The 27,053-nt window shown below is 58.2% G+C and overlaps 4 protein-coding genes across 58 annotated transcripts; 2 read left to right on the top strand and 2 right to left on the bottom strand.

The window, feature by feature from the left end:
• The first annotated feature begins 586 nt into the window (after window positions 1–586).
• On the top strand, window positions 587–9,467 carry ESAM (endothelial cell adhesion molecule). 2 transcript variants are annotated; one of them, XM_051812597.1, is made up of 7 exons: window positions 587–683; window positions 6,016–6,173; window positions 7,520–7,733; window positions 7,810–7,965; window positions 8,109–8,235; window positions 8,310–8,473; window positions 8,865–9,467. In XM_051812597.1, the coding sequence occupies exons 1-7, from the start codon at window positions 638–640 to the stop codon at window positions 9,410–9,412; spliced, it is 1,413 nt and encodes a 470-aa protein (XP_051668557.1). In that variant the 5' UTR covers window positions 587–637; the 3' UTR covers window positions 9,413–9,467. The 2 variants fall into 2 exon arrangements, with proteins under 2 accessions (XP_051668557.1, XP_051668558.1); XM_051812598.1 differs by having other exon boundaries at window positions 588–683; window positions 8,109–8,231; window positions 8,335–8,473; window positions 8,865–9,341.
• A 459-nt stretch (window positions 9,468–9,926) lies between these two features.
• Window positions 9,927–17,104, bottom strand: NRGN (neurogranin). 50 transcript variants are annotated; one of them, XR_007908565.1, is made up of 6 exons: window positions 16,921–17,104; window positions 14,149–14,355; window positions 10,536–11,258; window positions 10,456–10,495; window positions 10,298–10,337; window positions 10,001–10,099 (listed from the first exon to the last, which is right to left on the bottom strand). XR_007908565.1 is itself a non-coding variant. In XM_051812612.1 (3 exons), exons 1-2 carry the CDS (start codon window positions 16,933–16,935, stop codon window positions 14,149–14,151), a joined length of 222 nt encoding a protein of 73 aa, XP_051668572.1. In that variant the 5' UTR covers window positions 16,936–17,104; the 3' UTR covers window positions 10,114–11,258. The 50 variants fall into 50 exon arrangements, 1 of the variants encoding a protein (XP_051668572.1); XR_007908582.1 differs by having other exon boundaries at window positions 10,694–11,258; XR_007908580.1 differs by lacking the exons at window positions 10,001–10,099; window positions 10,456–10,495 and adding an exon at window positions 10,114–10,219 and having other exon boundaries at window positions 10,536–10,575; window positions 10,694–11,258.
• A 2,635-nt stretch (window positions 17,105–19,739) lies between these two features.
• On the bottom strand, window positions 19,740–21,520 carry SPA17 (sperm autoantigenic protein 17). 4 transcript variants are annotated; one of them, XM_051812611.1, is made up of 4 exons: window positions 21,363–21,495; window positions 20,944–21,116; window positions 20,569–20,639; window positions 19,740–20,443 (listed from the first exon to the last, which is right to left on the bottom strand). In XM_051812611.1, exons 2-4 carry the CDS (start codon window positions 21,095–21,097, stop codon window positions 20,369–20,371), a joined length of 300 nt encoding a protein of 99 aa, XP_051668571.1. In that variant the 5' UTR covers window positions 21,098–21,116; window positions 21,363–21,495; the 3' UTR covers window positions 19,740–20,368. The 4 variants fall into 4 exon arrangements, with proteins under 4 accessions (XP_051668571.1, XP_051668570.1, XP_051668568.1 ...); XM_051812610.1 differs by having other exon boundaries at window positions 19,742–20,443; window positions 20,944–21,118; window positions 21,422–21,505; XM_051812608.1 differs by having other exon boundaries at window positions 19,744–20,443; window positions 21,381–21,496.
• Window positions 21,521–21,594: 74 nt separating this feature from the next.
• Window positions 21,595–26,680, top strand: SIAE (sialic acid acetylesterase). 2 transcript variants are annotated; one of them, XM_051812595.1, is made up of 10 exons: window positions 21,595–21,730; window positions 23,104–23,268; window positions 24,273–24,436; window positions 24,531–24,669; window positions 24,755–24,938; window positions 25,228–25,337; window positions 25,421–25,554; window positions 25,772–25,926; window positions 26,005–26,200; window positions 26,277–26,680. In XM_051812595.1, exons 1-10 carry the CDS (start codon window positions 21,670–21,672, stop codon window positions 26,550–26,552), a joined length of 1,584 nt encoding a protein of 527 aa, XP_051668555.1. In that variant the 5' UTR covers window positions 21,595–21,669; the 3' UTR covers window positions 26,553–26,680. The 2 variants fall into 2 exon arrangements, with proteins under 2 accessions (XP_051668555.1, XP_051668556.1); XM_051812596.1 differs by having other exon boundaries at window positions 21,657–22,269.
• The last annotated feature ends 373 nt before the right edge of the window (window positions 26,681–27,053 follow it).

Below are 27,053 nucleotides of genomic sequence, written 5' to 3'. Positions count from 1 at the left end.
TGCCCCCACCGCCTCCTCCTCCTCCTCCGCCGGTGTCTAATCTCCACTGGGGCTTCGAGGTCTGACCCTGCTCGGATCGAGGACCGGGATAACCCTGGCTGAGCCAGGGAGGATCCACCCTGGGGCTCCTGAAAACCAGGGTGTCAAAATTGCCCTTTTTTTGGCATTTTATTTATTTTTCGGGAGCGATGCGTTTGTCCGAAGGGTGGTGGCGGGATGAGGGTGAGGGATGCAGGATGGGATGCTCCGCCCTGCCGGTGTGGGAGGGATGGGGATGGGGATGCGGGGGGCTTGGGGGTCCCTGTGCCCTTCCGGGGGGGTCTGTGTGACATTGAAGTGCCACGTTGCACCACGCCCCCTTTAACCCTAATGTAATAAATAATAACCCATATAATTAATTAATCGGTGCAAAGACGGTGGAGACGGAGTTGGACCCCGGGGAGGGATGGGCTGGGGGGAGCGGGGGGGAATTGTCACTGCCTGGGATGGGACACCCCCGTGGGGTGGGGTGGGGATACACCCCGCCCTCTCCGTCAGGCACCTCCCCCACCTGCGGGCCCCGCCCCGCGGCCCCTCCCGGTCCCCCCCGGTCCCTCCCGGTCCCCCCCCGGCACCTGCTGCGGCGGCGGCTCCGGCCATGGGCGCTCTGCGGCGGGCGGCGCTGGCACTGGCGGCGCTGCTGGGTGAGCCCCGCGGGCACCGGGGGGCACCGGGCGGGACGCGGCGGGTACCGGGAGGGGCACCCGACAAGATGCCGGGAGAACCGGGGGGCGCCGGGCAGGACGCGGGAGAGCTTTCGGGGCGCACCGAGCGGGACGCGGGGGTAGCGGGGGATGCACCGGCCAAGACGCGGCACCCGGAGCGCACCGGGCAGGAGCCGGGCGGTGCCGGGGCTGCGCTCGGAGAGACGCGGGAGGAGCGGTGGCACCGCGCAGGACGCGGCGGGTACGGGGCAGGACCCGGTGGTCCCGCGGGGGAGCACCCGGCAGGAGTCGGGAGGCGCGGGATGCACAAGGAAGGACACGGGAAAGCTTTTGCGGGGTCATCGGGCAGGACCCGGGGGTACCGCGGGGGTCACCGGGGCAGGGTGTGGAGCAGCCCGGGGCATCCTGCAAGACGCACGGGAGCCCGGGACCACCGGATAGGACCCTGGAAAGCTTTAGGGTGGCATCGGGCAGGACCTGGGGGTACCGGGGGGGGTCACAGCACCCACCTGCCCCTGTCTGTGGCCCCAGTCTCCCCACCCCAGCAGGCAGGTTGGCAGGTGGGGGGGCCCAATCTAGGGGTGTCCCGAGTGGGGAAAATCTGGATCCCCCTGGGAAAAGCAATTTTTTACCTTGAAGCTGCCAAATGGCACCTTCCAGCACCCCCAAACCCAAAGCCATGCAGGGACACCCCGGGGACTCCGATGTGTCGGAGCCGATAATTCCCCTCTGGCGTCGAGCTGCAAAAAAATCCATTTGGTTTCCTTTTCCCTCGTTTACTGGTGCTCCACAGCCACCCCAGCTGGTTTTGAGGTGAGGAGTCTCAACCCTTCTCTGTTCACGAGTTTTTCCCTCCTTCCCTTCCCTATTTTTCCCACCCTATTGGAGTTTTTTTTTTGAAACGCCACAGTTGCTCCAAAGGGAAATATCCTTTGGCATTCCCAGACAAGGAGAGGCCTTTGGGGAAAGGAAACGGCCCCAAAAACAATGGCAGCAGCATTTCCTCCCAGCGGGGTGCTGGGTGGGGGTCCTGGAGCCGCCACTTGTCCCTCCTTGAAGGTTTTCTTCCCTGATAAAAATTAATTGGAGGGTGCTGGGACAAAGCACAGCGTCACTTAGTCCTTAAATCCCACCAGGGTGTTCCTTTGCCACATCCCAACAGCGTTTTTTGCGTGGAGTCGTGATGGATTACCCCAAAACAAGTCATGCCCGAGCCCTGGGATGTGACATTATGGGGACCAAGAGCCCAAAAATGCAGCAAAAAGTCACTTTTGAACCCCAAATGTGTGGGATTCCTTTAAATTTGCTCTCAAACAATCCATCCTCATCCTGTGGCATCTGCACAGGATCATAAAGGGGAAAAGCAAAAGGAGGGGTGATGTTTGGCATCCCTGTCCTCATCCCAATCCCATCCCACCCTATCCCCAGTTCCATTCCCAACCCCTTTCCCTTTCCAATCCCATCCCCAACCCTATCCCAAATCCCTTTCTCTATCCTATCCCACCCTCAATCCCATCCCCAATCCCTTTCCCTGACCCGTTCCATCCGCAATCCCACCCCCAATCTCATCCCCAACCCATCCCAATCCCATCCCTATCCCATTCCTAATCCTATTCCATTCCCATCCCATCCCATCCCATCCCCGCCTCCATCTCCCACGGCAGGGGTTGAAGCGTGTTTCCATCTATAGCAAAGTCACGTATGATTTTTGTTTTATTTAATTTTTTTTCCCCAAATTTGGTCTCTCCGGAGGACACGGCTCCTCCTGCCTCCCCCCCACCCCCGGGGTCGTGAGAAATGCCGTGGTGGATTTTCCCAACGGACACTGCTCCACAGTCAGGCATCTCCTATCTGCCCGTTTATAAATAGTTGGAGTTAAGGGAAGAAGAGGAAAAAAAAAATCCCCAAAAATAATTGAGAAAAAAAAATTAAAAAGCAAAGGGAGGCGAGTGGCTGCGTGGCAGCCCCGAGATGCTCCTTGACCTTTTTCCAAGCTTTTCTAGGGGTCCTTTTTCCGGCCAGATTCCCGCTGTGTATTTTAAATCCCGAGCTTGGTCTTTTGGGATTTAATTTGGGTCTGGGTTTCACATGACTCCGGCGCCTTAATCCTATCACCCGGGGTCATCAAACCCCAACCGCCTCCGGGATTTAATTCCCCGTACAGTAAATGGCTCAGAGGCTTGGGGGGGGCCTGGGGGTGTTGCTTTTTTGAGGGGTTCAGGCTGCACTGTGAACCAGGAAACAGCTCTTTTGGGGTTGAAATGATGAGATTTTGGATGAGAATGGGGTGGTTGATATCGCCACTGGGATTAATGTCGAGGTTGCAGGGATTTAAAGGTGATTTTTTTTTTTCCCATGGGGAAAAAATTCAAAGGAAAATTTAAAGTGTTTGTGGTTTTTTTTTTTTCCTTTCAATAGGGGAAAAAACTTTAAAGTGTTTGCAACGGTAATTTAAAAGATATTTATTCCATGGGTAAAAAAAAAAAACCAAACAAACCAAACAAGTAAGAGTATTTTTAAAGGTAAATTTAAATTCATTTGGGTTTTTCATATGGAAAAAAAAAAATCCCAGCAGATGGGCTGGAGCGGAGGGAAGGCAGCCGGGCAGGTGTTTAGCTCAGGGCAGCTGGATCAGAATCCAGGTTTCTGAGCAGAGAGCAGGCAGGAGGTGCCCGGGGCCCCCCCAAACGCGTATGAGCGCCGAGAGCGGCTTAATTTTTTCGATCTGGTTAAAGCATTAGAGGATTTGGAGCGTCGAGGTGGCCAAAGCTGGGGCTGTGCCAGAGGGTTCGGTCCCTCCCGTGCCTGCAGCTCTCCCAGCCCTATTTAGGGTCACATCTGCCTGAGATGGGGAATTTGGGGCGAATGTGGCTCGAAAAAGGGGAGTTGGGGGAGGGAACAGCCTTGGGATCCAGCTCCATCCACCCCTCCCCAGTTCACTGGGGGACCCTCAGCGCCCCTTGGCCCAGCACTGGAGCCAAAACTGCTCCTGATGGAGGGACTGGGATGAAAAGCCTGGATTTTCCCAACTGTTGGGGATGCACAGAGGTTTAGGAGTCACTTATCAATGGCATCTGCATCATTAATGAACCTCTTTATTATTATTATTATTATTATTATTATTATTATCATCAACATCATCATCATCATAATCTCCTCTATTATCACTATTTTATTATCATTATTATCATTATAATAACTATTACTTATAACTATTATAATATAAACAAATATAATCGTCATAACTGTTGTAATATAATAATTATTATAATATAATATGTAACTATAAATATTAAAACTATCATAATTATTTTCATTAAACTACAATCAAGTTCGTAATTATTCCACAAGGTGTGTACAACCTGTTATGTCTTTTCCAGTAGAAATCACGATATAATTGTTGGATATCATCTATTTTCCTCTAGATTATCACAGTTTAACACAATTTTATCCCTAATAATGGATGAGCCAGGCTGAAAACACCTGGATTTTCCCAGCTGTTGGGAATGTTTAGGGGCTGTGGCATCATTTAATGATTCCAGCTGCAAAATTAATGAGCTATATAACCGTGTTCATAATTATTAATATAATTATTATTTTAATCATTATTATCACTGTTATAATTATTATTATGATTTATAATTGTTGTAATCACTGTTGTAATTATTATAATCGCTATTGAAATTACAATTATTATTATCATTATCACTCTTATCATTATTAATATCACTTTTATCGTTATTATTATCACCTTTCTAATTATTATTCTCACTTTGATCACTGCTCTCATTATTCTGAGCACCATTATAACTCTCACATCACCACTATTATCCCTATTCTCACAAAAATCTACCTATATTTATAATTGCTATAAATTATATGTTCTCGAAGATCTATTTTATTCTGGAAATTCCAGTTTAATGAGTCTCCATCTCATATTTCCTTCCACACTCCCTAAATTTAATACAGTTATCTGTATGGCTACATATAAATTACACTATAATTAGCATTATTTTTCCATGCTGTCTGTTGGATTCGATACCACAGCTTGATGTAATTAATAATACTAATAATATATCGATGATTTGGGACCCGCAGGTGCCTCGGGCATCCCCCCCACCCCCTCCAGGACTTAAGGGTTTATGTTCTTAGCCCGGGTGAGCTATTTTTACGCATCCTCACCAGACCAGGCCTGATTTCTCCTGGTTTTTCACCAGAGAAAGGGAAATTTAATTATTTTTTTTTTTGTTAATTCCTGAGAAGACTTATCAGCCGGAGCAGAGTTTCCTGCCCGGAGCTGGAAGGCTCCGTCAGGAAGCAGTGCCGATGCCTTGCCGGGTGGGGGGATGAACGGATGCGGGAGGAGGCTAAAAATACTCCACAGTGCCTTGTTTTCCTCTTCCCACCCTGGAAAAATCCAATTACAACCTCTGAGCTCTCAGGGAAAAGTGCGAGGCCTTTGGAGGCTCCCGAAATCCCTCAGACCCCGGGGGTTTTCCCTCCGAAGCCAGGATTTGGGATGCTGGGGTGGCATCATCCTCTCCGCCCTGTGTCCCAGCCGGGAGCATCCCTGGGGCTCTGGCGGGAGCGGGGCCAGCCGGGGACACAGATCGATGGGCGGGATGCAGGGATGGAGCCGCCGGGATGCGGGGCCTCGATGTGCCCCCGGGGAAAACAAAGCAACCCCGGCACAAACTCAGCCTCCCTGAGCCGATTAATTTTCTGGCTGAGCCTCCCAGGCAAAGCTGGGGAATAATCCCGAGCATCCCTCTCCGGTCCGTGGTACCCACTCATATCCCATCCAGTGGAGTTTGGGGGGATGCTGAGGTGCAGGGGACACAGGGATGGGGGGATTGGGGTGGGATATTTGGGGTGGAATGGGATCGAGGTCAGGGAAGACCACCCATGAATTACCCCAGTTTAGCACTGGCAGCAAAAAGGGGGGATGCTGGGGAAAGCTTGTGGGGTGCATAGGGGGGCCCCTGCTCTAAATAAATCCCTTGGGATCTGGTGCAACATCATGGGAGGGTTGGGGATGCCCCAATACTGAGGTAAAGGGGGTGTCTGGCCACTGCCGGATGTTTTCCCATCCTGGGCGGCACTGGGAAGCGGGATGGGAGGAAACAGCATTGTCTTGCATCCTCTGGAGCAGCCGGAAAGCCCTTCCCATGCCGGGGAAGGAGGCAAAATGTCCTCCTGGCCCAGCTTCCTGGTGATAACCTGAGATTGTTGGGTTTTCCGTTGCGAGTGAGGGGGTTCTACGGACAAGTGGCACCTGGGGTTGAGTCACATCCCCATTTCCCACGGGCAGGTGTCTCCTCGGCCGTGCTGGAGGTGCACGTGGGGACGGACTCGGTGTTCGCCGTGGAGGGGCAGCAGGCAGTGCTGCCCGTCTGGTACACCAGCCACTCCCAGGAGAAACCCTACATCCTCTGGCTGCTGCACAAGGGGAATGCTGGCCCCTTCCAGGTGACAGGGGGGTGGGGACAGAGGGGACAAGCTGGGAGGTGGCCATAGAGGGGGGTCCTCATGGTGTTCGTGATACGGTGGTGCCCGTGATGGAGGGAAGCTTATGGTGCCCACCACGGAGTGGTGGCCACCATGCCCATGGTGGGAGGATGCCCGTGATGAGGAGGTGACTGTGATGGGGGAATGCTCATGGTGCCTGCCCTGGGAAGGTGCCCATGATGGAGGGAACCTCATGGTGTCCATGATGGGGAGATGCCCACCATGGGAAGGTGTCCATGATGAGGACGTGGTGTCCATGATGGGGAGATGCCCACCATGGGAAGGTGTCCATGATGAGGACGTGGTGTCCATGATGGGGAGATGCCCACCATGGGAAGGTGTCCATGATAAGGACGTGGTGTCCATGATGGGGAGATGCCCACAGTGGGGGGATGCTCATGGGGAGGTTCATGTGGTCCCACAGCAATGCCTGTGGTGAGGAGTTGCCCATGATGGGATGAAGCTCATGGTGACCACCATGGGGAGGTTCCTATGGTGGGGGAGATGCTCCTGGTGCCCGTGGTACCTACGACAGGTGGATGCTCCTGATGGAGATGAACCCATGGTGCCTACAGTGGGGAGCTGCCTGTGGTGCTCGTGATGGGGTGGTGTCCAGGACGAGGGGAAGCTCATGTTGCCCATGATGAGGTAGTGGCCACGATGGGGTGAAGCTCACAGGGCCCCCTGTGGGGTGATAACCATGGTGCCCACCATGGCACAGTGCCCTTGATGGGGAGTGCCCATGGTGATCTGTAGATGCCCATAATGAGGTCATGCCCACAGTGCCTGCAGCAGGGAGCTGCTTGTGGTGTCCACAGCAGGAAATACTTTCGGGGGGAGATGACCATGGTCCTCATGATCTGGAGGTGCCCAGGATAGGGAGGTGATCATTGGGCCCATGAAGGGAGGTGCCCACACTGGGGGCATGCCCAGGATGCCTGCATAGGGAGGTGTTTGTCATGCCCAGGATGGGGAAATGCCCTTGGAGGATGCTCATAGTGCCCACAACAATGGGGAAATGCCCACAATGGGGGAACACTTGTGGTGCCCATGAGGGGGAGATGCCCACGATGGGGGGGGATGATTTTGGTGCTCATGATGGGGGAATGCTCATGGTGCCCATGGTGGGGAGATGTTCCCATGTTCCCACAGTCCCCACGTTCAGGATGCTCAGGGCAGATGAGGCTGGAGGGGGCTCCTGCAGCAGCTGCTGCTCCACAGAATATGGGATTTGTGGGGCTTTTCTCTCCTTCTTCACCTTCTCCGGAGGGGTCAAGGGGACCAAGGGGGTGTTTTCCCCCGTGCAGATCCTGATGTACCTGGACGGCACGGAGAAGGTGGGGGAGACGGACCTGAAGTCCCGCGTGGGGTTCCTGTACCCAGTCCTCAGCCACAACATCTCACTGGTCATCAACGCCACCCGGGAGCGCGACTCGGGGCAGTACATGTGCACCGTCAACGTGGTGGACGACGGTGCCCCCGAGGGCAGGGATGTCGGCGTCATCAACCTCACCGTCCTGGGTAAGGCTCCGCCGGACTCCGCGGCTCCCCTCGGCCTCCCCGTGGCGACCCTCGGGACTAACGTTGTTGCCCGCAGTGCCGCCGGCCGTCCCCGCCTGCCAACTGCACGGCACCCCCACCGTGGGCGCCAACGTGACCCTCAGCTGCTCCTCCAAGAAGGGGAAACCCTCGCCCACGTACCAGTGGGAGCGCGCGGACCCCACCCCGCAGGTCTTCTTCCCCCCGGCGCAGGGTAAGGGGGCACCTCTGGGGGGGACCGGCTGGGCTGGAATATCCCCTGAAGCTTCAGCTGGGGGATTCCTGCCCACTGCCTGCACGAGGAGGGGGCGGTGAGGGGGGGGACTGTGGGGCAGAACCCAAATCTTCCACCCGCAGACCTGGCCAGGGGCACCCTCAGGCTGACCAACCTCTCCCTGGAAATGTCGGGTCTCTACGTCTGCACAGCCGAAAACCGAGCGGGTTTTGAGAAGTGCAGAATCGTCCTGGAGGTGCAGTCAAGTGAGTACGTGTCCGCAGGGTCGGGGAGAGGGGGACACGGTCCCCACGAGGTCCCCGTGGGATCCCTGTGGGATTAAGGGACCTGTCCGTGTCTCTCTGGCAGCGAGCACTAAAGCAGTCATCGCCGGCGCCGTGCTGGGCTCCCTGGGCGCTCTCGCCACCATCATCTTCTTTGCCCAGCGGGTTGTTGGCTACAGGAGGAAGAAACGTGACAGCCAGGAGGAGGGAGCCAACGAGATCAAGTGAGGCTCCTCTCGTGGGGGAGGTTCAAATCGCCCTCGCTGGGTTTCACCGTTAACGGGGGAGGAGGAGGTTCTCACCTCGGGCCAATCTTTTCTAAATTTCAGAATTAACAGAGGGGAAGGAGGTACTGACCTCTGGCCAGTTATCATTAGGCTTCAGAGTTAACAAGCGGGGGTGAGGGTTCCACATCTGTCCAGTTAACATTAGGTTTCAGAGTTAACGAGAGCATTTTCCACCTCTGTTTTCCCCCCGCTCCCTTTTGTCCCCCTGTTCGGGGGTCCAGAAACTCTACTCAACCTGGGCGGCCCCGCTGCTCGGGAAGGGGACGCCAGGGCGGGGAATGTCGGGGTTCCCGGTGCCACTCTCTCCGACAGTCTCCCCTCTCGGCAGGGAGGACGCTGTGGCGCCCAAAACCCCGTCGTGGGCGAGGAGACCGGCTTCGGACACCATCTCCAAAACCAGCACCCTGTCCTCCATCGCCGGCCCCCGGGACAAACTCTATGCGGCCAGACCGCCCTCTGACACCGCCTCCATCCTCACCGCCACCGGCAGCTACCGGGGACCCCCGCCCCGGGGAGGGGGCCGCCCCCCCAACCTGCCGCCCCCCGCCGTTAACGGGACCCCCCGGCGCCACCAGGACCCGGCCGCCCCCCCGGGGGCGTTGCCCCCCTCCAGCCTGGCCCGGGCGGGCGCCGTCCCGGTCATGGTGCCGGCGCAGAGCCGAGCCGGGTCCTTGGTGTGAGCACCTCCCCTCAAACACCGGGGGTGCCCAGAGCCAGCACACACACACACACCCCTCAACCCCCCACACCCCCGTTTTCTGGGGTGGTTTTGTCCCTTTTTGGGTTCCTTTTCTTTTTAACACATGCCTCGAGCAGCTGGACTCGTCGTGGGGATGTTTAATGGGTGCAGGGGCCCCCTGGGTTTGGGGGGGCTGAGTCTCCCCGTAAATATCACCCCCCAAACCAGCCCTGGCCCTGCCCCGGCGAGGGGGGTGTGGGGCTTCTTATTTTTTTTTATATATCTATATATCAGTGGAAAGGAGGATTTTTCATAAAAGAGCATTAAAAGTGGGGGGTGGGGGGCGACAGGCAGGCAGGGGACACACTTTTTTTAGGAGTTTTCTGATTAAAAGCTGCTGTGCTGCCCAGCACCGGCGCTTTGGGTGAGTCTGTGGGGATTTCGGGGTTGGGGGGGTCCCACAGCCTTCTGGGTGATGTCACAGGGCGGGGTGACGTCACAGCACCAGCCAAGGTCCTCGGGGTGAGGTGACACTGTGGTGCACGTGTGTTCTCACACCCTGTGGCCTGTCTGTCACCACGATGTCACCACGAGTGTGTGACATCACGGCTTCCAACTCATGCCTGTTTGATGCCATACAGGCATGTCACATGTCCATGAGTGATGTCCTGCAGGCCTGCATGATGTCACACCCAGCATCAGGCAGCCAGTGGGGACATGACACAGGCCTATATGGTGTCACACATCCCACAGTGACATCACACACCTCTGTGGTGTCACACATCCCACACTAACATCACACACCCCTGGATGTTGTCACACATCCCACAGTGACATCAGATACCTCTGTGGTGTCACACATCCCACAGTGACATCACACAGACCTCTATGGTGTCACACATCCCACAGTGACATCACACACCCTCGTATGGTGTCACACATCCCACAGTGACATCACACACACCTCTGTGGTGTCACACATCCCACAGTGACATCACACCTCCCTTTATGGTGTCACACATCCCATAGTGACATCACACACATTTCTATGGTGTCACACATCCAGCAGTGACATCCCACACCTCTGTGGTGTCACACATCCCACAGTGACATCACACAGACCTCTATGGTGTCACACATCCCACACTGACATCACACATCCTTGTATGGTGTCACACATCCCACAGTGACATCGCACAGACCCCTGTGGTGTCACACATGCCACAGTGACATCCCACACCTCTGTGGTGTCACACATCCAGCAGTGACATCACACACACCTCTGTGGTGTCACATATCCCACACTGACATCACACACACCTCTGTGGTGTCACACATCCCACAGTGACATCACACACCCCTGGATGGTGTCACACATCCCACAGTGACATCACACACCCCTGGATGGTGTCACACATCCCACAGTGACATCACACACCCTTGTATGGTGTCACACATCCCACAGTGACATCAGATACCTCTATGGTGTCACACATCCAACAGTGACATCACACACATTTCTATGGTGTCACACATCCCACAGTGACATCACACACCCCTGGATGGTGTCACAGCAGCTGTCACACATCCAGCAGTGACGTCACCACCCCCCTCGGGGCAGGAGCACCCCACGAGTGTTCTCCCACACCACGCCCTGTGCAGCTGTGTGATGTCACTCCCGCCGTCCCACGGCTGCAGCGATGTCACACGTGCCCGCACGATGTCCCACACGCACGTGTGCCATCACTGCCGGGCACCCCCCGCCCCGGGCCCCTCCCCGCTGTGCCCGCGGTGCCCTCACCCTCCGCCGGGGACATGGAACGGCACCAAGGACAGCCCGGGGCTCTGGCAGGGGCGTTTATTGGGGTGGGGGGTCTCCGGGGCGGGGCGGGGCAGCCGGGGGTGGGGGCAGGGCCTGGCTGCTGCGGGGCTCCGGGGGTCGCATGCGGGGGGCGATGGGGCAAAGCGGGGGCTCCTGGGCCTCGGCGGGCGGCGGCGGGGGGGGCCGGTGGCGAGGGGGGTCCGGGGAGCGGCTGGAGGCCCCTGCAACAAGGAGAGAGCAGTCAGCCCTGGGCCTGGCCCTGCCTGCACCCCACACCCCAAGCCCTGCCTGCTCCCTGTGCCCTGCCTGCTCCCTACCTGCACCCTACACTCTGAGCTCTGCCTGCACCCTGAGCCCTGCCTGCTCCTTCTGCCCTGCCTGCACTCTGTGCCCTGCCTGCTCCCTGCCTGCACCCTACACCCTGAGCCCTGAGCCCTGCTTGCTCCCTGCCTGCACCCTACACTCTGAGCTCTGCCTGTGCCCTGAGCCCTACCTGCACTCTGTGCCCTGCCTGCACTCTGTGCCCTGCCTGCTCCCTGCCTGCACCCTGAGCCCTGCCTGCTCCCTGTCTGCACCCTACACCCTGAGCCCTGCCTGCACCCTGCCTGCACCCTGTGCCCTACTTGCACCCTGCCTGCACCCTACACCCTGAGCCCTGAGCTCTGCCTGCTCCCTGTCTGCACCCGGTGCCCTGCCTGCACCCTGCCTGTGCCCTGAGCCCTACCTGCACTCTGTGCCCAGCCTGCACCCAGTGCCCTGCCTGCACCCTGCCTGTGCCCTGAGCCCTACCTGCACTCTGTGCCCAGCCTGCACCCAGTGCCCTGCCTGCACCCTGCCTGCACCCTCTGCCCTGCTTGCACCCTTCCTGTACCCTGCACCCTGAGCCCTGCCTACACCCTGTGCCCTACTTGCACCCTGCCTGCACCCTACACCCTGAGCCCTGCCTGCACCCTGCCGGTGCCCTGCCTGCACCTTCTGCACACCCTGCCTGCACCCTGTGCCCTGCAGCTGCACTCTGCCTGCACCCTGCCTGCACCCTGCCCACGCACTGCTCCTGCAGCCTGCACCCTCTCTGTGCCCTCCCCCTGCCCACACTCTCTCCGTGCCCTACTTGCAGCCCACCCACACCCTGCCTGCACCCTTGTCCTGGCTCCACTGCTGCCTGCACCCTGCCCTCACCCAGCCTGGGAGCATGGGGGGACCCCCAGCCTGCACCTCCCTGGGCAGAGCACTCTGGCAGAGGGGGGCAGAGGGGGAGAGCCCGTCCCCCCTGCTGCCAGCCTGCTCAGCCCCCCTAACGAGGCAGCCCTGAGGAACCTCCGGGCCCTAAGGAGCTGCACAGCACCTGCACTTGGCAGCTGCTTCCCCACTGCAGCCCCAGGGCAACCTCACCGAGTCCTCACTGCAGCCCCATTGAATTCCCACTGCATTCTCAGTTCATTCCCATTGTACCCTCACTGAACCCCTGTTGCATCCTCAGTTCCTTCCCACTGCATTCCCACTGAATCCCCATTGCTTTCACATGCATCCCCACCACATCCCCACTCCTTCCCCATTGCATCCCTGCTGTGTCCTCACTGTGTTTCCACTGTGTCCCCACTGGATCTTCCCTAAATCCCCACTGCATCCTCAGTTTGTTCCCACCACAGCCCCGCTGAATTCCCATTCATCAGCACATCCCCACTGCATCTCCCTGAATCTCCAGTGAGTTCCCACTGCATCCTCACTGCATCCCCACTGCCACTGCACTACATCCCAGTTCGATTCCCATTGCATCCTCACTTTATCCCTTCTGCATCCAAGTTCCATCCCCGCTCCATCCTGAGTTCATCCCCACTGCATCCCAGCTGCATTCCAGTTCCATCCCCGCTACAGCCTCAGTTCATTCCCGTTGCTGCCCCATTGCATCCTTGTTGAATCCCCACTGCATCCTCAGTTCCTTCCCACTACATCCCCACTGCATCCCCCTTGCATCCCCACTTCATCCTCACTGCATCCCAGTCCCATCCCAGCTCCATCCCCACCAGCCCCGCCACACACACGTGGCCAAGCCTGCATCACGCTCTCCCCGCTGCTAACCCCAAACCAGCATTCCCGGTATCCGAGGCCATTCCTTGCTCCCGGTGCCGGCTCGGCACAGGGCACGGCCCGGGCACGGAGCAGCCGCCCCCCGGGCTCCCATGCCACGCGGCCTCAGCACCGTGGGCGCTTTTTAAATTTACCTTTTCCTGCCAGGAGACTGTGACACAGGCTTTTAAAAATAGCATGTGCTGAGGCGAGGCGCTCGGGGTGGTGTTGCTAAGGGAGAGATTCAATCCAAATCTAGGGCTGCGCCTTCCCATCCTACTTCCCATCCTTCCCAACTACTACGGCGCGCGCCCAAAATTAGGGCAAGGCAGGGGCTGCCTGCTCGCGTGCTTCCATCTCCTGGGAGGAAAAACCCCTTCTTCCTCCCAAATCTGTGCAGGGAAGGACGCTCCATCCCAAATCTGCATGGGGAAGGATGCTCCATCCCAAATCTGCATGGGGAAGGATGCTCCATCCCATATCAGCATGGGGAAGGATGCTCCATCCTCAATCTGTGCAGGGAAGGATGCTCCATCCCAAATCTGCATGGGGAAGGATGCTCCATCCCAAAACTGTGCAGAGAAGGATGCTCCTTCCCAAAACTGTGCAGAGAAGGATGCTCCATCCCAAATCTGCTCAGGGAAGGATGCTCCATCCCAAATCTGCTCAGGGAAGGATGCTCCATCCCGTATCAGCATGGGGAAGGATGCTCCATCCCAAATCTGTGCAGAGAAGGATGCTCCATCCCAAATCTGCTCAGGGAAGGATGCTCCATCCCGTATCAGCATGGGGAAGGATGCTCCATCCCAAATCTGCACAGGGAAGGATGCTCCATCCCAAATCTGTGCAGGGAAGGATTCTCCATCCCAAATCAGCACGGGGAAGGATGCTCCATCCCAAATCAGCACGGGGAAGGATGCTCCATCCCAAATCAGCACAGGGAAGGATGCTCCATCCCAAATCAACACAGCAAAGGCTGCTCAGAGCAGCATCCTTGTCAAGTGGTCCCGTTCTGGGGGGAGGAAGGGGGCTTTGGGACTGTACCTAGTCTCCGTTGCGGAGGTCGCCGCCGCGGGTGCTGTTGGTGCACTCGGCGTCCTTGGTTTTCCGATCGATTTCTCCCCCTTTGATCTTCTTGCGGGTCATATGGCCACGGAAACTAGCCTGGATCTTGGCGGCCGCCGCGTTGGCGTCGGGATCGTCCAAGGGGATGTCCAGGATGTCCTCGTCCAGCTTTGTGCAGGCTCCCTCCTGGCGGTGGCAAGGCGAGGGTTACAGCTGGTGGGACCTCAAACAGGGCATCCCCCTCCCCAAAGGGATCCGTTCCAGAAGGTCCTCAATTAGCCCCTGTGCTAAAAATTTGGGAGGGGGGGATTCCTAAAAATTAGGTCTATTTGTTAAAAATGAGGGTCCTTTGCTAAAAATGAGGGAGTTTGCTAAAAATCGGGGTCTCTTGCAGGAGCCTCGGGGGCTTTGCAACCGAAGGTGCAGCAAGGGAAGATGCTTCACCCCCTGCCCATCCCTACATCCCACCCTGGGCCACCCAGCTGCAAGAAGCCAAACCCCAGCCAGGTTGATCCTGGTTCCTGGGGGTTCTGACACAGGGAGCAGAGGATGGGTTCTGGGGGGGATTTTTTGCAGGGTGGGGGGGCCACGCTGCACAAACCAAGCTGGTCGTGCCTCAGTTTCCCCTTCCCTCGCAACCTGTTGCATCCTCCTGTATCCCTCCCCGGGGCTTTGGTTGAAAACACTGGGAAATTTGGGAAGGGAGTGATGCTGGAGGGGAGGAAAAGCCCCCCCAGGGATAAATCACTACAGCCCAGTCCCCTCCTGCCACATCCCACTGGAGCAGTTGGACTCAGCACCAAGATCCAGAGGGAAAAAAAAAAAAACCCACAGGAAAAAGAAACGAGCTGGAAATGAGCCAGCGTTGGATGCTGGGCAGGGAGTGAAGCTTTTTCGTCCCCCCAGAGGGGCTCAAAAGTACTTAAAGGAGGTTTTTTTGGGGGGGCTATTTGGAAGCTGTAGATTTTGGGAGGGGGGAGGGTGATCATCCTGCCGGAGAGCGGCCACAGCTCCACAGAGTTGCTCAGGTTGTTTTACCATTGCCAAAGGTGAGGGGAGCAAAGGAGCAGAGGCTCAAGTGACGGCTCCAAGGTGGAAGTGATATGTCCAGGGTGGAAATGCTATAGCCAGAGGAGAAATCCTATAGGCAGGGCAGAAATCCTATAGCCAGGGGAAGGAAATCCTATAGCTAGGAAAGAAATCTTCCATTCAGGAGAGAAATCCTATATATGGGGGGAGGAGAGGGAACCCATATCCAGGGGAGAAATCCTATATCCAGGGGAGAAATCCTATATCCAGAGGGAGGAAATCCTATATCCAGGGAAGAAATCCTATATACAGGGGGAGAAACCTATATCCAGGGAAGAAATACTATATCCGGGGGAGGGAATCCTACAGTCGGGGGAGAAAACCTATATACAGTGAAAAATATCCTATATCCACGGGAAAAATCCTATATCCATGGGAGAAATCCTATATCCATGGGAGAAATCCTATATCCAAGGGTGAAATCTTATATTGAGAGAGAGGAAATGCTGCATCCAGGGGAGAAATACCATATACAGGTGGAGGAAATCTATATATGCAGGGGAATTTCCTATACCCAGGGGAGAGATCCTATATTCAGGGGAGAAATCCTACATACAGGTGGTGAAAACCTATATCCAGGTTGAGAAATCCTATATATAGGTGGGGGAGATGTATATTCAGGAGAAAAAAACAACCATATCCAGGGGAGACATCCTATATTCAGGGGAAAAAAAACATATCCAGGGGGACATATCCTAAATCCACAGGAGAAATTCTATGTCTAGTTGGAGGAATCTTTTATATAGGTGGAGGAACCCTATATTCAGGGCAGAAATCCCATATTCAGGGGACAAATACCATATCCATGGGATAAAAACCTCTACACAGCGGATGGAAACTTGTATCTAGGGGAGAAATCCTATATTCAGAGGGAGAAATCCTATATATGAGGGAAAAAATCCTATATGTCAGGGAGAAATTCCATATCCAGAGAGGAGAAATCCTATACCCAGGGTGGGCTTTGCCTGTTTGGAGGTGCCCAGGAGAAGGGATGGGGGATTTTCCCAGTGCTGCCACCTGAACAGGAGGGGGGAAAGAGGGGAAAAAAGAGTGGAAAGGGGAAAAAAAAAAAAAAAAAGAGGAAAAGGGGGAAGAAAGGGGGAGAGGGGCAGGAAAAGTCAGGGAAAACAAGGAGAGAGGGGGAAAAGGATGTGGGTTTGTGCCGGATCAGCTCCCCGAGCCGGCCAGCAGCAAGGGGAGCTCACCCTCGGGTGAGGAGCGAGGGGTGCAGCTCCATTTAATCCCTTTATCCACAGGCAACCCCCGATCCCACCTGGACAGTAATTTAGGGGGTGGAGGAGGGGGAAGAAAAAGCTTTAAAAAAAGCTGGATTTGGGGACGGGGGTGATTTTCCCGAGCGGGCTGTGGGATGCAGGATGCTGACCGTGCTGTGGCCCCGGCGGGATGAACCCTGAACTGGTGCGAAGCAGGAGGGGGGTTTGGGGCGGGGGGCTGGGGGGAGATGGGCCTGGGGGGCTGCAGCAGCGCTGGGGTCGGGGGGAGACGTGGAGTTGTTCGAGCTCTTGGGTGCAGCACCCATCGCACCCCCCGCCCCCGCCACCCCAAACCCCCTCGGCCGCCCCCGGACCTCCACACTAATAACGGATTAAAAGCGGAAAAGCGGGTGCAGGGTGGGGGGGAGAGGGGGAAGGGGGGACCTACATTGCAGCAGTCCATGGCGGAGGGCGGGTGGGCGGCCAGCGGCGGGCGAGGGGCTCCGGCAGGATCTCGCTTCCCCGGCAGCTCTCCCGGCGCAGGTGGCAAGTTGAGCGGAGCCGCTTGCCTACGTAATGCGCTTTCCTCCGGGCGAGCCTATCAGCCCGACACCCCTGCCAGGCTTTTGGGGGGGAAAAAGGGGGGGTGTCTTATTTTTTTTTTTTCCTCCCTTTCTCCTCTTTTTTTTTTTTTTTTTTTTTTTTTTTTTTCCCTCCTCCAATTTTATTTCGCAGCCTCCAACTCCCTCCTAACACTTAAAGGAGCCGGCAGCTCGCCTCGGAGTTTCGTGGAACACAACATCACATGCGGAGGACGCGAGCCAAGATCTGACGGGGCTCGCCCTCGGCGTGGAGGGTTTTTGGGGTTTTTTTTGAGAGAGGGGACAAACCTGTAGTAAATGGGGGCTACGTGTGCATTTTTGGGGGGGACACTTGGCCCGCAGTGATGCTGGAGGGAGGTTTTGCCCCCCCCCGGGTTCGTTTGCACAGGGGGAAAATCGTTCTTGACCTACTTAGGACTTGGTCTCAAAGAAGAGTGTGGATGAGGATGGTGAGGATGAAAATGGTGAGGAAGGGTGGGTATGGTGGGACACCACGTCCCAGCGAGCATCCCCTTAAGCCCAGGGGTGATGTGCCCAACTCCAGGCTCCACACAGAGGAGTGGGCTCCACTCTTGGGGTCTAGGGTCCCTTCCCCACTCACAGGAGTATCCAACCCCCCACATTTGGGGTGCTCTCCAACCAGAGCTGCACCCCCAGCTGCTTTCCTGGCCCTTGGTGCTGCCTGCAGCCCCTGCTTCCAGCCTCAGACCACGCCGAGGTGCTGGGACTGGCAGGGTGAGCCGGGGCAGCCCGGGAAAGAGGAGGGACCTCCAGGGCAATGCGGGGGGCTGCAGCCTGCAGCCCCCCCATCGCCCGCCTCGCTCTCCTCTAATCCGGGTTTGGGAGTTGCTAAGCAACTGCATAAGTCGCCCGTGGGCTCGGCGCCGATGCCGCTCCGGCCGGCCCCCAAAACACAGCGTGGCCCCCCCAGACAGGCACCGGCACCCCCGGCCCACCCACACAGCCCAGCCCTGCCGGGGCACCCAGGGAGGGTTTGCTCACCCTGGGGTCGTTCTAGGGGGCCTGCTGGCACTGACCTTCCTCTTTGCCATCATCTCATCCCTGTCCCACTGACATCACTGTCACTGTTCCTGTCACTGTCACCACTGCTGCCACTAGCCCTGTCCCCATCCCTGACCTCATCCTCATCACCTCCATCACCTTCTCCATCCCCACCATTTTGCCTGTCCCCATCTCCATCACCATCCCTGGCATGATCTCCATTCCCCTTCCCTGTTTCCATCCCCATTCCTGTCCCCTCCCCTGTCCCCATCCCAATTCTTGTCCCCATCATCATTCTTGTCCTCATCATCCTTCTTGTCCCCATCCCCCTCATAAATCCCCATCGCTGTCCCGATTTCCAGCTTCAACCCATCATTTCTGTCCCCATCCCTATCCCTTTCCCCATCATCACCCTCATCCCTGTCCCTATCCTTAGCCCTGTCCCTTTCCCATCCCATCTCCATCTCTGTCCCCAGGGCCATTCCAGATGGATGCAGGTGGTGGCACCCCTTGTGCCCTGTCACCCCAAGCTCCCCAGGACACCCAGACATCCTGCTCCCCATCCCACTCCACCCCATTCCATCTCATCCCAGGAACATTCCACCCCTGCCCCCCACTGTGACCCACACTTGGAGGCTGATGGGGGTCACCCCCACCTCGCATCACCCAGGCACACAAATCCCCCTCCAGGACATGCTCTCAAGCATCCCTCAGTTCTTCCACCAGCTGTTGGCACCCTACTCTCCCTGCTGGAGACGCTTTTCCACCACCACCTCTTCCCACCAGCGTGGCTGGGTGTGTGGGGAATAGCTCTGCTCCAGAAAACCCCGCTCCAGCTTCCAGAAGAAGCCTCGGCAGCTCTTCTGGGATCCTTTTCCCTGTTTTCTTAGACCGTGCAGGTCCATCGCTGCCCGCTCCGATCAGAGGAGACAGCGCGTCTGGGGGAGCGAGGCGGGAAGGGTTTTCGGGGTGATTCATCCATCAAGGATCTGGGAAGTTAGCCCCAAAATTAGGATTAGTCCCTCAATTAGTCCCCAAAATCCGCTCCAGCCGTGGCCCCCCGGTCCTGGCAGAGCCACCGAGCGCCGCCGTCTCCCGCAGGCTGCGGCTGCGGAGGAGGGACGTGAAATGCCAGAACATTTCTAATCATTAACGGCGGGTTTTGAGCCCATTCCAGGCTCTGCATTTTTCCTCCCCGGGCCCCTTCATCCGGGTGATGCTTTTCCAGGTGCTCCAGCACCTCCAAAATATGAATTCCAGAGAGAACAACTCAGATTTCGGGAGGGGAGTAGGACGGGAAATCGCAGCTGGGCAAGACCTGCCGGGAACATCCCGCCGCTGTGGTTTGAGATGGTTGGCACTGAGGTGCTAAAAAACCCTTTAAAAAAAAAAAAAAAAAAAGGAAAGAATCCTTAAAAACAAAATGGGAATTGGATGCTGGAAAGATGCCCTGGGCGGGCAGCGTTGCCGGCTGCCGAAGCAGGAGCCGGCAGCCGGCGAGGCGGTGCCGGCGTGGGGGTCAAGGCGTAGCTGGTTGGCATCAGCCCCGGCACGGGGTCCCCGCCAGCTTTTTTTCCTCATCCCTCCTTCCTGTTTTTCCCAGGGGAGCTGCCATCGTGCCCCGTGCCGTGGGCGAGCGCCGCACACGGCCGGGGAAAACAGGAAAGAGGGGGGAAAAACAGGGTGAGCACGGGTGGGGGGCTCAGACCACCCCCAAAAATAGAACACAAACCCCATCACTAATTGCGGGGAGGGGGGGATTTTGGAACCACTCCAGGTGGGAAAACGTGAAGTTCACCGGTTGGAGTGAGACTAGGGGAGCCCTGCACGCACCCCAAAATTCCACAGAGGCATCTGAGCTCTTGGAGGTGGGTAGGAGAGGAGCAATGTCACATCGTTTCTTCACGCCGGGATGTTATTAAGTTTCTTCCAACCTCCAGGGATGCAGGGGCCTAAATATAGAGGCTAAAAATATCAACCCGTGCTCCGCTCAGCCCCAAACCCAGGAGTTTTTGGGGAGAAATCTCAGGTGAGCAGCGCTAATAATGGTCAGGACCTCATTAATAAAAGTCCTCATTAAAACAGCGCTGCAGGGGTGGGATGGGAGCACTCAGGAGAAGGGCAGGAGCCAGGGTGGGATCAAGGGTTTTTTTTTGGTTTTGGGGTCGGATGGTGGGAAATGGGATATTTGGGGCAAGCACTGGGGTCGTGTCCCTGGGGAGGTGTCCTGGTTCATGAGGGTTATGGGAACGTGCACCCCCTGGGTGTCTCTCTGGGCATTTTGGGGTGGAATCACGGCGTGTCGGTGCCCTGGGTGCTCTCTGCTCCCCCTGGTGCTGCCCCCGTGTCCTTGGCCTCCTTTGGTTCCTGGAAGAAAAGCGGGAAATTTAGGTGGTAGGGGACAAGGGCAGCAGGAACGGGGTGGGACCCAGTGCAGCCCTCGGCACCCGGATTTCTCTGGAGGGGCCTGGAAGGGAGGGTGGCCTTCCTACCTGGGAAGGGGGCCAGGTGAGGCGGTGGTCCTCCAGCAGGGCTCCCCACGCCACCGGGTCAACAGCACCAGCTGGGGAAAGAGGAGGCTTGATGGGCACATGGGCAGGCACAACGACACGGGTGATGGGCACAAATGGAAGGCCTGATGCCACAGGAAATGGACATTTGGGGCAGGCACAACACCATGGGTGATGGGCACATGGGGCAGGTGTGATGCCGTGGGTGCTGGGCCTCAGGAGAGGCCTGATGATGGGCACGTGGGGCAGGACTGACACTCTGGTGATGGGACGTGGAGCAGGCCTGATGCCACACAGGCTGGGCAGGCAGTGCAGCATGGAGCAGTGTGGGGATGGGTGCTGGGCCGGGCCACTCACCCTCTCTCTGCTCCAGCAGCCTTTGGAAGTGCTGAGCTGCAAAGGCCACCACGTCGCCGGGCTGCTCCCGCAGCACTTCCCGCACCAGCCCCTCCAGCAGGTTCTGGAAGCCGGCGGGCACCCTCACGCTGGTGGTGGAGAAGGGGACGGACATGGCCGCTCTCCTGGACTCCCTGCGGCAGAACAGCCCGGGATTAACCCCAGCCCGCAGCCCCCGGTGCCACCGGGCAGCGCCGGGACTCGAACCCGGGGTTCGAGGGGGTGCGGGGAGCGCTGAGGAAGGGGGGCAGCGCCGCCGCTAGGGGGCGATCCCCTCTGCGCACGCGCAGCGCGCAGGGCACGGGGAGGGGGGGGGGCGAGCGCGGGGAGGCCCCCGATGTCCCCACGATGTCCCCACGGTGTCCCCACGGTGTCCCCACAGTGTCCCCAGTGCCCGCCTGGGTCCCTCGGGTCCCCCCGCTCTCCCAGTTTCCTCCCTCGGCCTCTGCTGTCAGACCCGGCCCGGGCCGCGCCACCGCCTCAGGCCGTGGGTGCGGACGCCGTCGCTTGGCAACCGCAAACAGGCCACGCCCCCATGCGGTGGCCCCGCCCGCGGGGCGGGGCGAGGGGCGGGGCCACCGGAGGGTCCGGGGCCACCGGGGGGTACCGGGGGGTACCGGGGGGTACCGGGACACCGGGGGGTACCGGGGGGGCACCGGCGCCCTCACAGCCCGTCGTGCCCCCAGGATGGCGGCGTGGGCGCTGCTGGCGCTGCTGGCGCTGCTGGCTCGGGCTCCGGCGGCGGCAGGTAAAGGGCTGGGAGGGATTCACCCTCCGCCCCCCTCCCAGCCCCGCGGGCAACCCCTGCAGCGGAACCCCCCCGAACCCCACTTCGGGGCACTTTGGCACCCCAGCAGCCCGGCTTCCACGCCCTTGGCGTTTCCTAACCTCCCCCCCCGGCCAGCTTTGGTGCCCATTGCACACCCCCCGAGCCTCGCTTCGGGGACCTTGGCACCCCCCCAGCCCCGCTTTGGCGCCCAGTGCACCCCCAGACCCCCTTCGGTGACTTTGCCGCCACCCCGAGCCCCCCTCTGGTGCCCTCCCAGCCCCTCTTCCATGCCCCTGGCACCCCTGCTTAGCCCAGCTTTGATGCCCTTGCCGGCCCCCCAGCCCCTCTTTGACACCCTTTGCACCCCCAAGCGCTGTTTCAGTGCCCGGTGCACTCCCAGAGCCCCAGTTCGACGCCTTTTGCACCCTCTGGGCCCCACTTTGCCACCGTTCACGCCGCACCCCCTCCCCGGTGCCCTTGGCCCGGAGCTGCCGCCGTGGGACGGCGCTTTACGTAAGGTGGGAGCCACATGCGGCTCCTCGGCCGTGTCTCGTGGGCTTTCCTCCCTTCCCTCCTCCCTTCCCTCCTCCCAGCTGCTTTTTATAGCCTCCACTCACTTCCCTGGCGTCTCAGTTCTAATTTTTTTTTTCTTTTTTTTTTTCTCCTCCGACTTGTTTTTTATATAACTCGTTCTTCCCGGAGCCTCGTGGCAGGAGGCAGTGGGACCGGCGACGCAGCTGATTCCCGGGGGGGCTGAGGAATTCTGTTCCCTGCTTAAACCCCAGCCTGGGATGAGCTGCGGAGGAGATGGGGCTCCGTGAGCTCCAGCTGGGATCCCTGCCCCAAATTGCCCCTCAAACATCGCCCCAAGCCCTTTTCAAACATGATTTTCTTTTCACGCCCCAAAAATGGAGCTTTTGGGGCTGCCAGGGCTTAGCCCTCTGCTTCCCTCCCTGCTGAAGGTGTCGTTGCCAGTGCCACATGCCTGGTGTTTCCCATCCCACCCTTGCCAAACTTTTTTCCCAAGGGAAAAATACATCAGAACATATCTATCAGCAAGGCTGGGCTGGCAGAGACACTCCCATGCTGTTATTAGAGGAATTTATACCAAAACCTGTGTCCAAATCTATGTAACACAAGATGTAACACACTCTCTGTGCTTTGGGAGATGAATTCTCTCCTGGGGACTTCCAATCCTGTCGCTTCCTCATCTCTGGGGTGATGTTAACCACTTACAGCTGTCCAGGAAGCTGTAAATTGAGCAGATTCTCATATAATCTGTGTTTAAGTGGGAATATTTCAGAGGCTGTTTTCTTCTTGGAGCTGATGTTTGCCCTGTCTGGTGATTCCAGGGGGGATGCTCGACTTTGCCTCCTACTACGGCGACCACATGGTGCTGCAGAGGGAGCCGGCGGGGGCCGTGGTGTGGGGCCACGGGGAGCCAGGGGCTGTGGTGACCGTGACTCTCTCGGGGGCTCAGGGCCTCGTCATCACGAAGAAAACAGCACAGGTTAAAGGTCAGTCCTGGCCCCTCACCAAGGACTGGGGGCCGTTGGTTGTGGGGGCCGAGGAGCTCGTCCGAGCCCACACCGGAGCAGCCAGTGGGGTTTGTCGCCACTCCGGGTTTGTCTCCTGGGGGTGCAGAGGCTATGGTGACTTCTCCACATCATGCTTTCCCCTCTGCAGGAGATCTGGGGGGGTTCAGCCATCCCTGCCAGCGCCAGCCTTTGCTCACTTTGGTTCCCAGCAGCGGATCCCGTGGGCGCCCAGCGGGAGCCGAGCTGCCGCTGGAGTGGGTGGCACCGCACAGGCTGGAGCCGAGCGGCGAGGCTGCCGAGGGGAGAGGGGGGTCCAGCTCCTCTCCCCATCAAAACCATCTCTGGGGAATCTCCAGAGCACTCCTGGCTTCTTTTTCTATCTGTGCCCCCTTGGGATCTCTAAGCCCTGAAGGATGTCGCCCGTGCAGGCAGAGACTTCCTGGGGGCTGAGAGGGCTCAGGAGCACCTCAAATCCCAGCTGCTTCCCTGCTTAGAGAGTTGGGGGGCTGCTCATCGCCTCTGAGGGGGCAAAACTGCTGCCCAAGGGCACCTCCACAAGCTGGAGAGCCTGGAGATGTCTTATGGGAGAGCAGTGATTCCAGGAGATCTGCAGGATCTGGCCCAAAAATCCATGCTAAGCTCCAGCAGAATATCTTCATGCCTCAATTCGGCACCTCTAAAATTAGCCAGAGACATCTCAGTGTCACACACACCAAGCTGCTCCTGTAGTCCCGGTTCCTCCCAGCAGCTTCTGCTCTGACACACATTTGTTTTCTGGATTTTCTTTTTTAACCCCTTAATTCCTCCAGGAGGAAAGACCCTCTGATGGCAGAGAGCTTCCAAAATCCATTTCCCCAGCCTAGCTTTGTGGTGGGGAAGCTTGTCCATCCCCACTGGTTGTTGGCCGCTCATCCAATATCCCTGTGAAGGTCTTGGGATCTTTATAGGGCTGGTAGAAGCTAAGCACCATCCTCTTCCTTCAGGACCTTCTGGGACATGGACAACTGTGCTGGACCCGATGGATCAGGGTGGTCCCTATGCGCTGACGGCCGAGCAGGGCTCAGAGAACGTGACACTGTGGGACATCTACTTTGGGGACGTGTGGCTTTGCAGTGGGCAGAGCAACATGGCAATGACAGTCCTGCAGGTAAGGCCCCACAGCATGGATCAGGCAGGATCAGGTAGGGATCAGGCAGGGATCAGGCAGGGAAGCACCTGGCACGCTCCCTCCCCTTCCCCAGGTGGCCAACGCCAGCCAGGAACTCGCCGCCGCCGCTCGCTATCCCCACGTCCGCATCTTTGCCGCGGCGCCCGCCCGCTCCGACGTGGAGCTGGAGGACCTGGAGCAGATTGCCTTGCCATGGTCCATCCCCACGGCTGGTGAGTGCAATGTGCCTCCAAAAGAAAGCCTGGAAACAGCTTTCCCCCCCCTTTTTCCCCTTGCAGCCCACTGTTTCTTGAGCAGAAAACCTGGGCCACGGGAATTTCACCTACTTCTCGGCCGTGTGCTGGCTGTTGGGGCGCTCCCTGTACGAGGCTCTGGGGTCCCCTGTCGGGCTGGTGGAGGTGGCCTGGGGGGGAACACCCATCGAGGCCTGGTCCTCCCGCCAGGCTCTGCAGGCGTGTGGGCTCCCGGAAGACATGGGGAGGTGAGAGAAGGTGCTGTGGAAACACCTCTTGCCCTGCTCCGCACTGCTTTTGGGGAGTATCCGCATCCCTTCCCACCCCACCTCCTCTCCTGCTGTCCCCTCTGTGCATCGTTTGTCCCCCTCTGGATAAAATCTCCTCCCATGCCAAGGGCATAGGGCAAATCTAGGTGGGTGGAGGGGGAAGATGAGGCCCCCAGAGCTCCCCTTTGGCACGGTGCTTGCTTTAACCGTGCAGGGTTAAGCCCCCCTTGTGCTTTACAATCCCTTTAAGCTCAGCTCTGTCTTCCAGCACCTCCCCACACTGGCATCTCTCTGGCCCACAAACGCCATCCGTGCTCTGGAACGCCATGATCCACCCGCTGCTCAACATGACCCTGCGGGGCATCGCTTGGTACCAGGGTGAGCCTGTTTGCATCCCCCCGGGGTGGAGCAGCCCCCGCTGTCCCACGGGGCTCTCACTGACCCTTCTCTCTGTGGGACAGGTGAGGCCAACGCCTTCCTGCACACGGACCGGTACAACTGCACCTTCCCCGCGCTCATCGCCGACTGGCGCCGCGCTTTCCACGCTGGATCAGCCGGACAGACGGAGCCACTCCTCCCCTTTGGCTTCGTGCAGGTTGGGGGCGTGAGAGGCAGGACCCCCATGGGGTTGCCCAGGAAGGTTTTACCCATCCTTTCCCCCACTGGAGGCCACATCCAAGCTGGCAGCAGGGAGAGGATGCTGTAAACACACGGGCAGGTCCTGCTGGGTGCTGAATCCCGGGCAGGGGCCAGAATGGCCATTTTTGGGAGTGATGGCTAAGCCACTCCCCCGTTCTTCCCCTGCCTTCCAGCTGTCCACCTACCGCCGTGAGAGCCCCGACGACAGCTTTGCCCGGCTCCGCTGGCACCAAACAGCCGACCTGGGGGTTGTTCCCAATGCCAGGATGCCCGGCACCTTCATGGCCGTAGCCATGGATCTGGGCGATGAGCACTCTCCCTACGGCAGGCGAGTCCCGGGCCGGGGTGAGGGTGTAGGGATGAAGCTTTTGGGTACCAACCCCATCTCCTTCCTCTTCCTTGGCAGCATCCACCCTCGGGACAAGCAGAACGTGGCACACCGGCTGCTGCTGGGCGCCAGGGCTGTGGCGTACGGGGACAAAGACCTGGTTTTCCAGGGGCCATATCCCACCCGGGCCGTCCTGGAGGTGACCAGGGGGCTGCTGAACGTCACCTACAGCCAGGAGCTCATCTGCCGTCAGAGGGACACACGGTCATTCGAGGTGAGGGGTAGGAAATCCTCCCTGAGGGGCTGGGAGAGGGGAAGGCCACGCTGATGAGGGTTTCTCCCCTCCCCAGGTGTGCTGCTCCAGCCAGGCGTCCCCGTGCCGGTGGCTGCCGGCACCGGTGGTGGCCGTGGGGTCCCGCACGGTGACACTGGCCCTGGGTGGCTGTGGGACGCTGGTGCTGGGCCTGCGCTACGCCTGGGCCGAGTGGCCCTGTGAGTACCAGTCCTGCCCCCTCTACAACCCCCAGGGGCTGCCTGCACCCCCCTTCCTGCTGGACACCCTCCCCACAGGCAGCACCGACGGAGGGAGGGAGCTGCTTCTCCTCCCTGGCTCTGGGTTCTCCTGAGGGATTTAGGGGAGAGGAGGGAGCTCAGGCTTCTGGGTCCCCTTCCAATCCTGGGAGGCAATGGGCTCGATTACTGTCCTACTAATTAAACAACTTTCCAGCTCCTCTTTGGCTTCAAGCCAAGGCTGCAGGGGGAAAAAAAAAAGCCAATTTACAATTAAATTTATGAAAAATTATTTTAAGAGAAGCAGTAGGACACACTGATGGGAGCCAAACCCCTCACTGCTTCTCCCTCTGCCCATGGAGCTGGTCCTGGCTCCCCAGGACACCCCATTTCTCAGGGCATGGACTGCTCACCCCCACAGCAGGGTGCTTGTGGGATCCAGGGATCAGCTTCCAGCTGCAGGGTAGAGGGAGGGAGAGGAGCTCTGCCAAAAACCCACAGCCAAAGACTAAGGCTGGGCTAGGAAAGGGAGCTGTGAAGGGTGTGAGTGCCTTCCACCTCCCTCTGTTAATAAACAATAAATAGTAAATAGTTAATAAACCAGCTTATTTTATTCC

The sequence above is a fragment of the Manacus candei genome, unplaced genomic scaffold, assembly GCF_025592945.1.
Source record: "Manacus candei isolate 608988 ecotype Guabito, Panama unplaced genomic scaffold, ASM2559294v1 h1tg000086l, whole genome shotgun sequence".
Classification (NCBI taxonomy): Eukaryota; Metazoa; Chordata; class Aves; order Passeriformes; family Pipridae; genus Manacus; species Manacus candei.
This window is presented reverse-complemented; position numbering and strand designations above follow the sequence as displayed.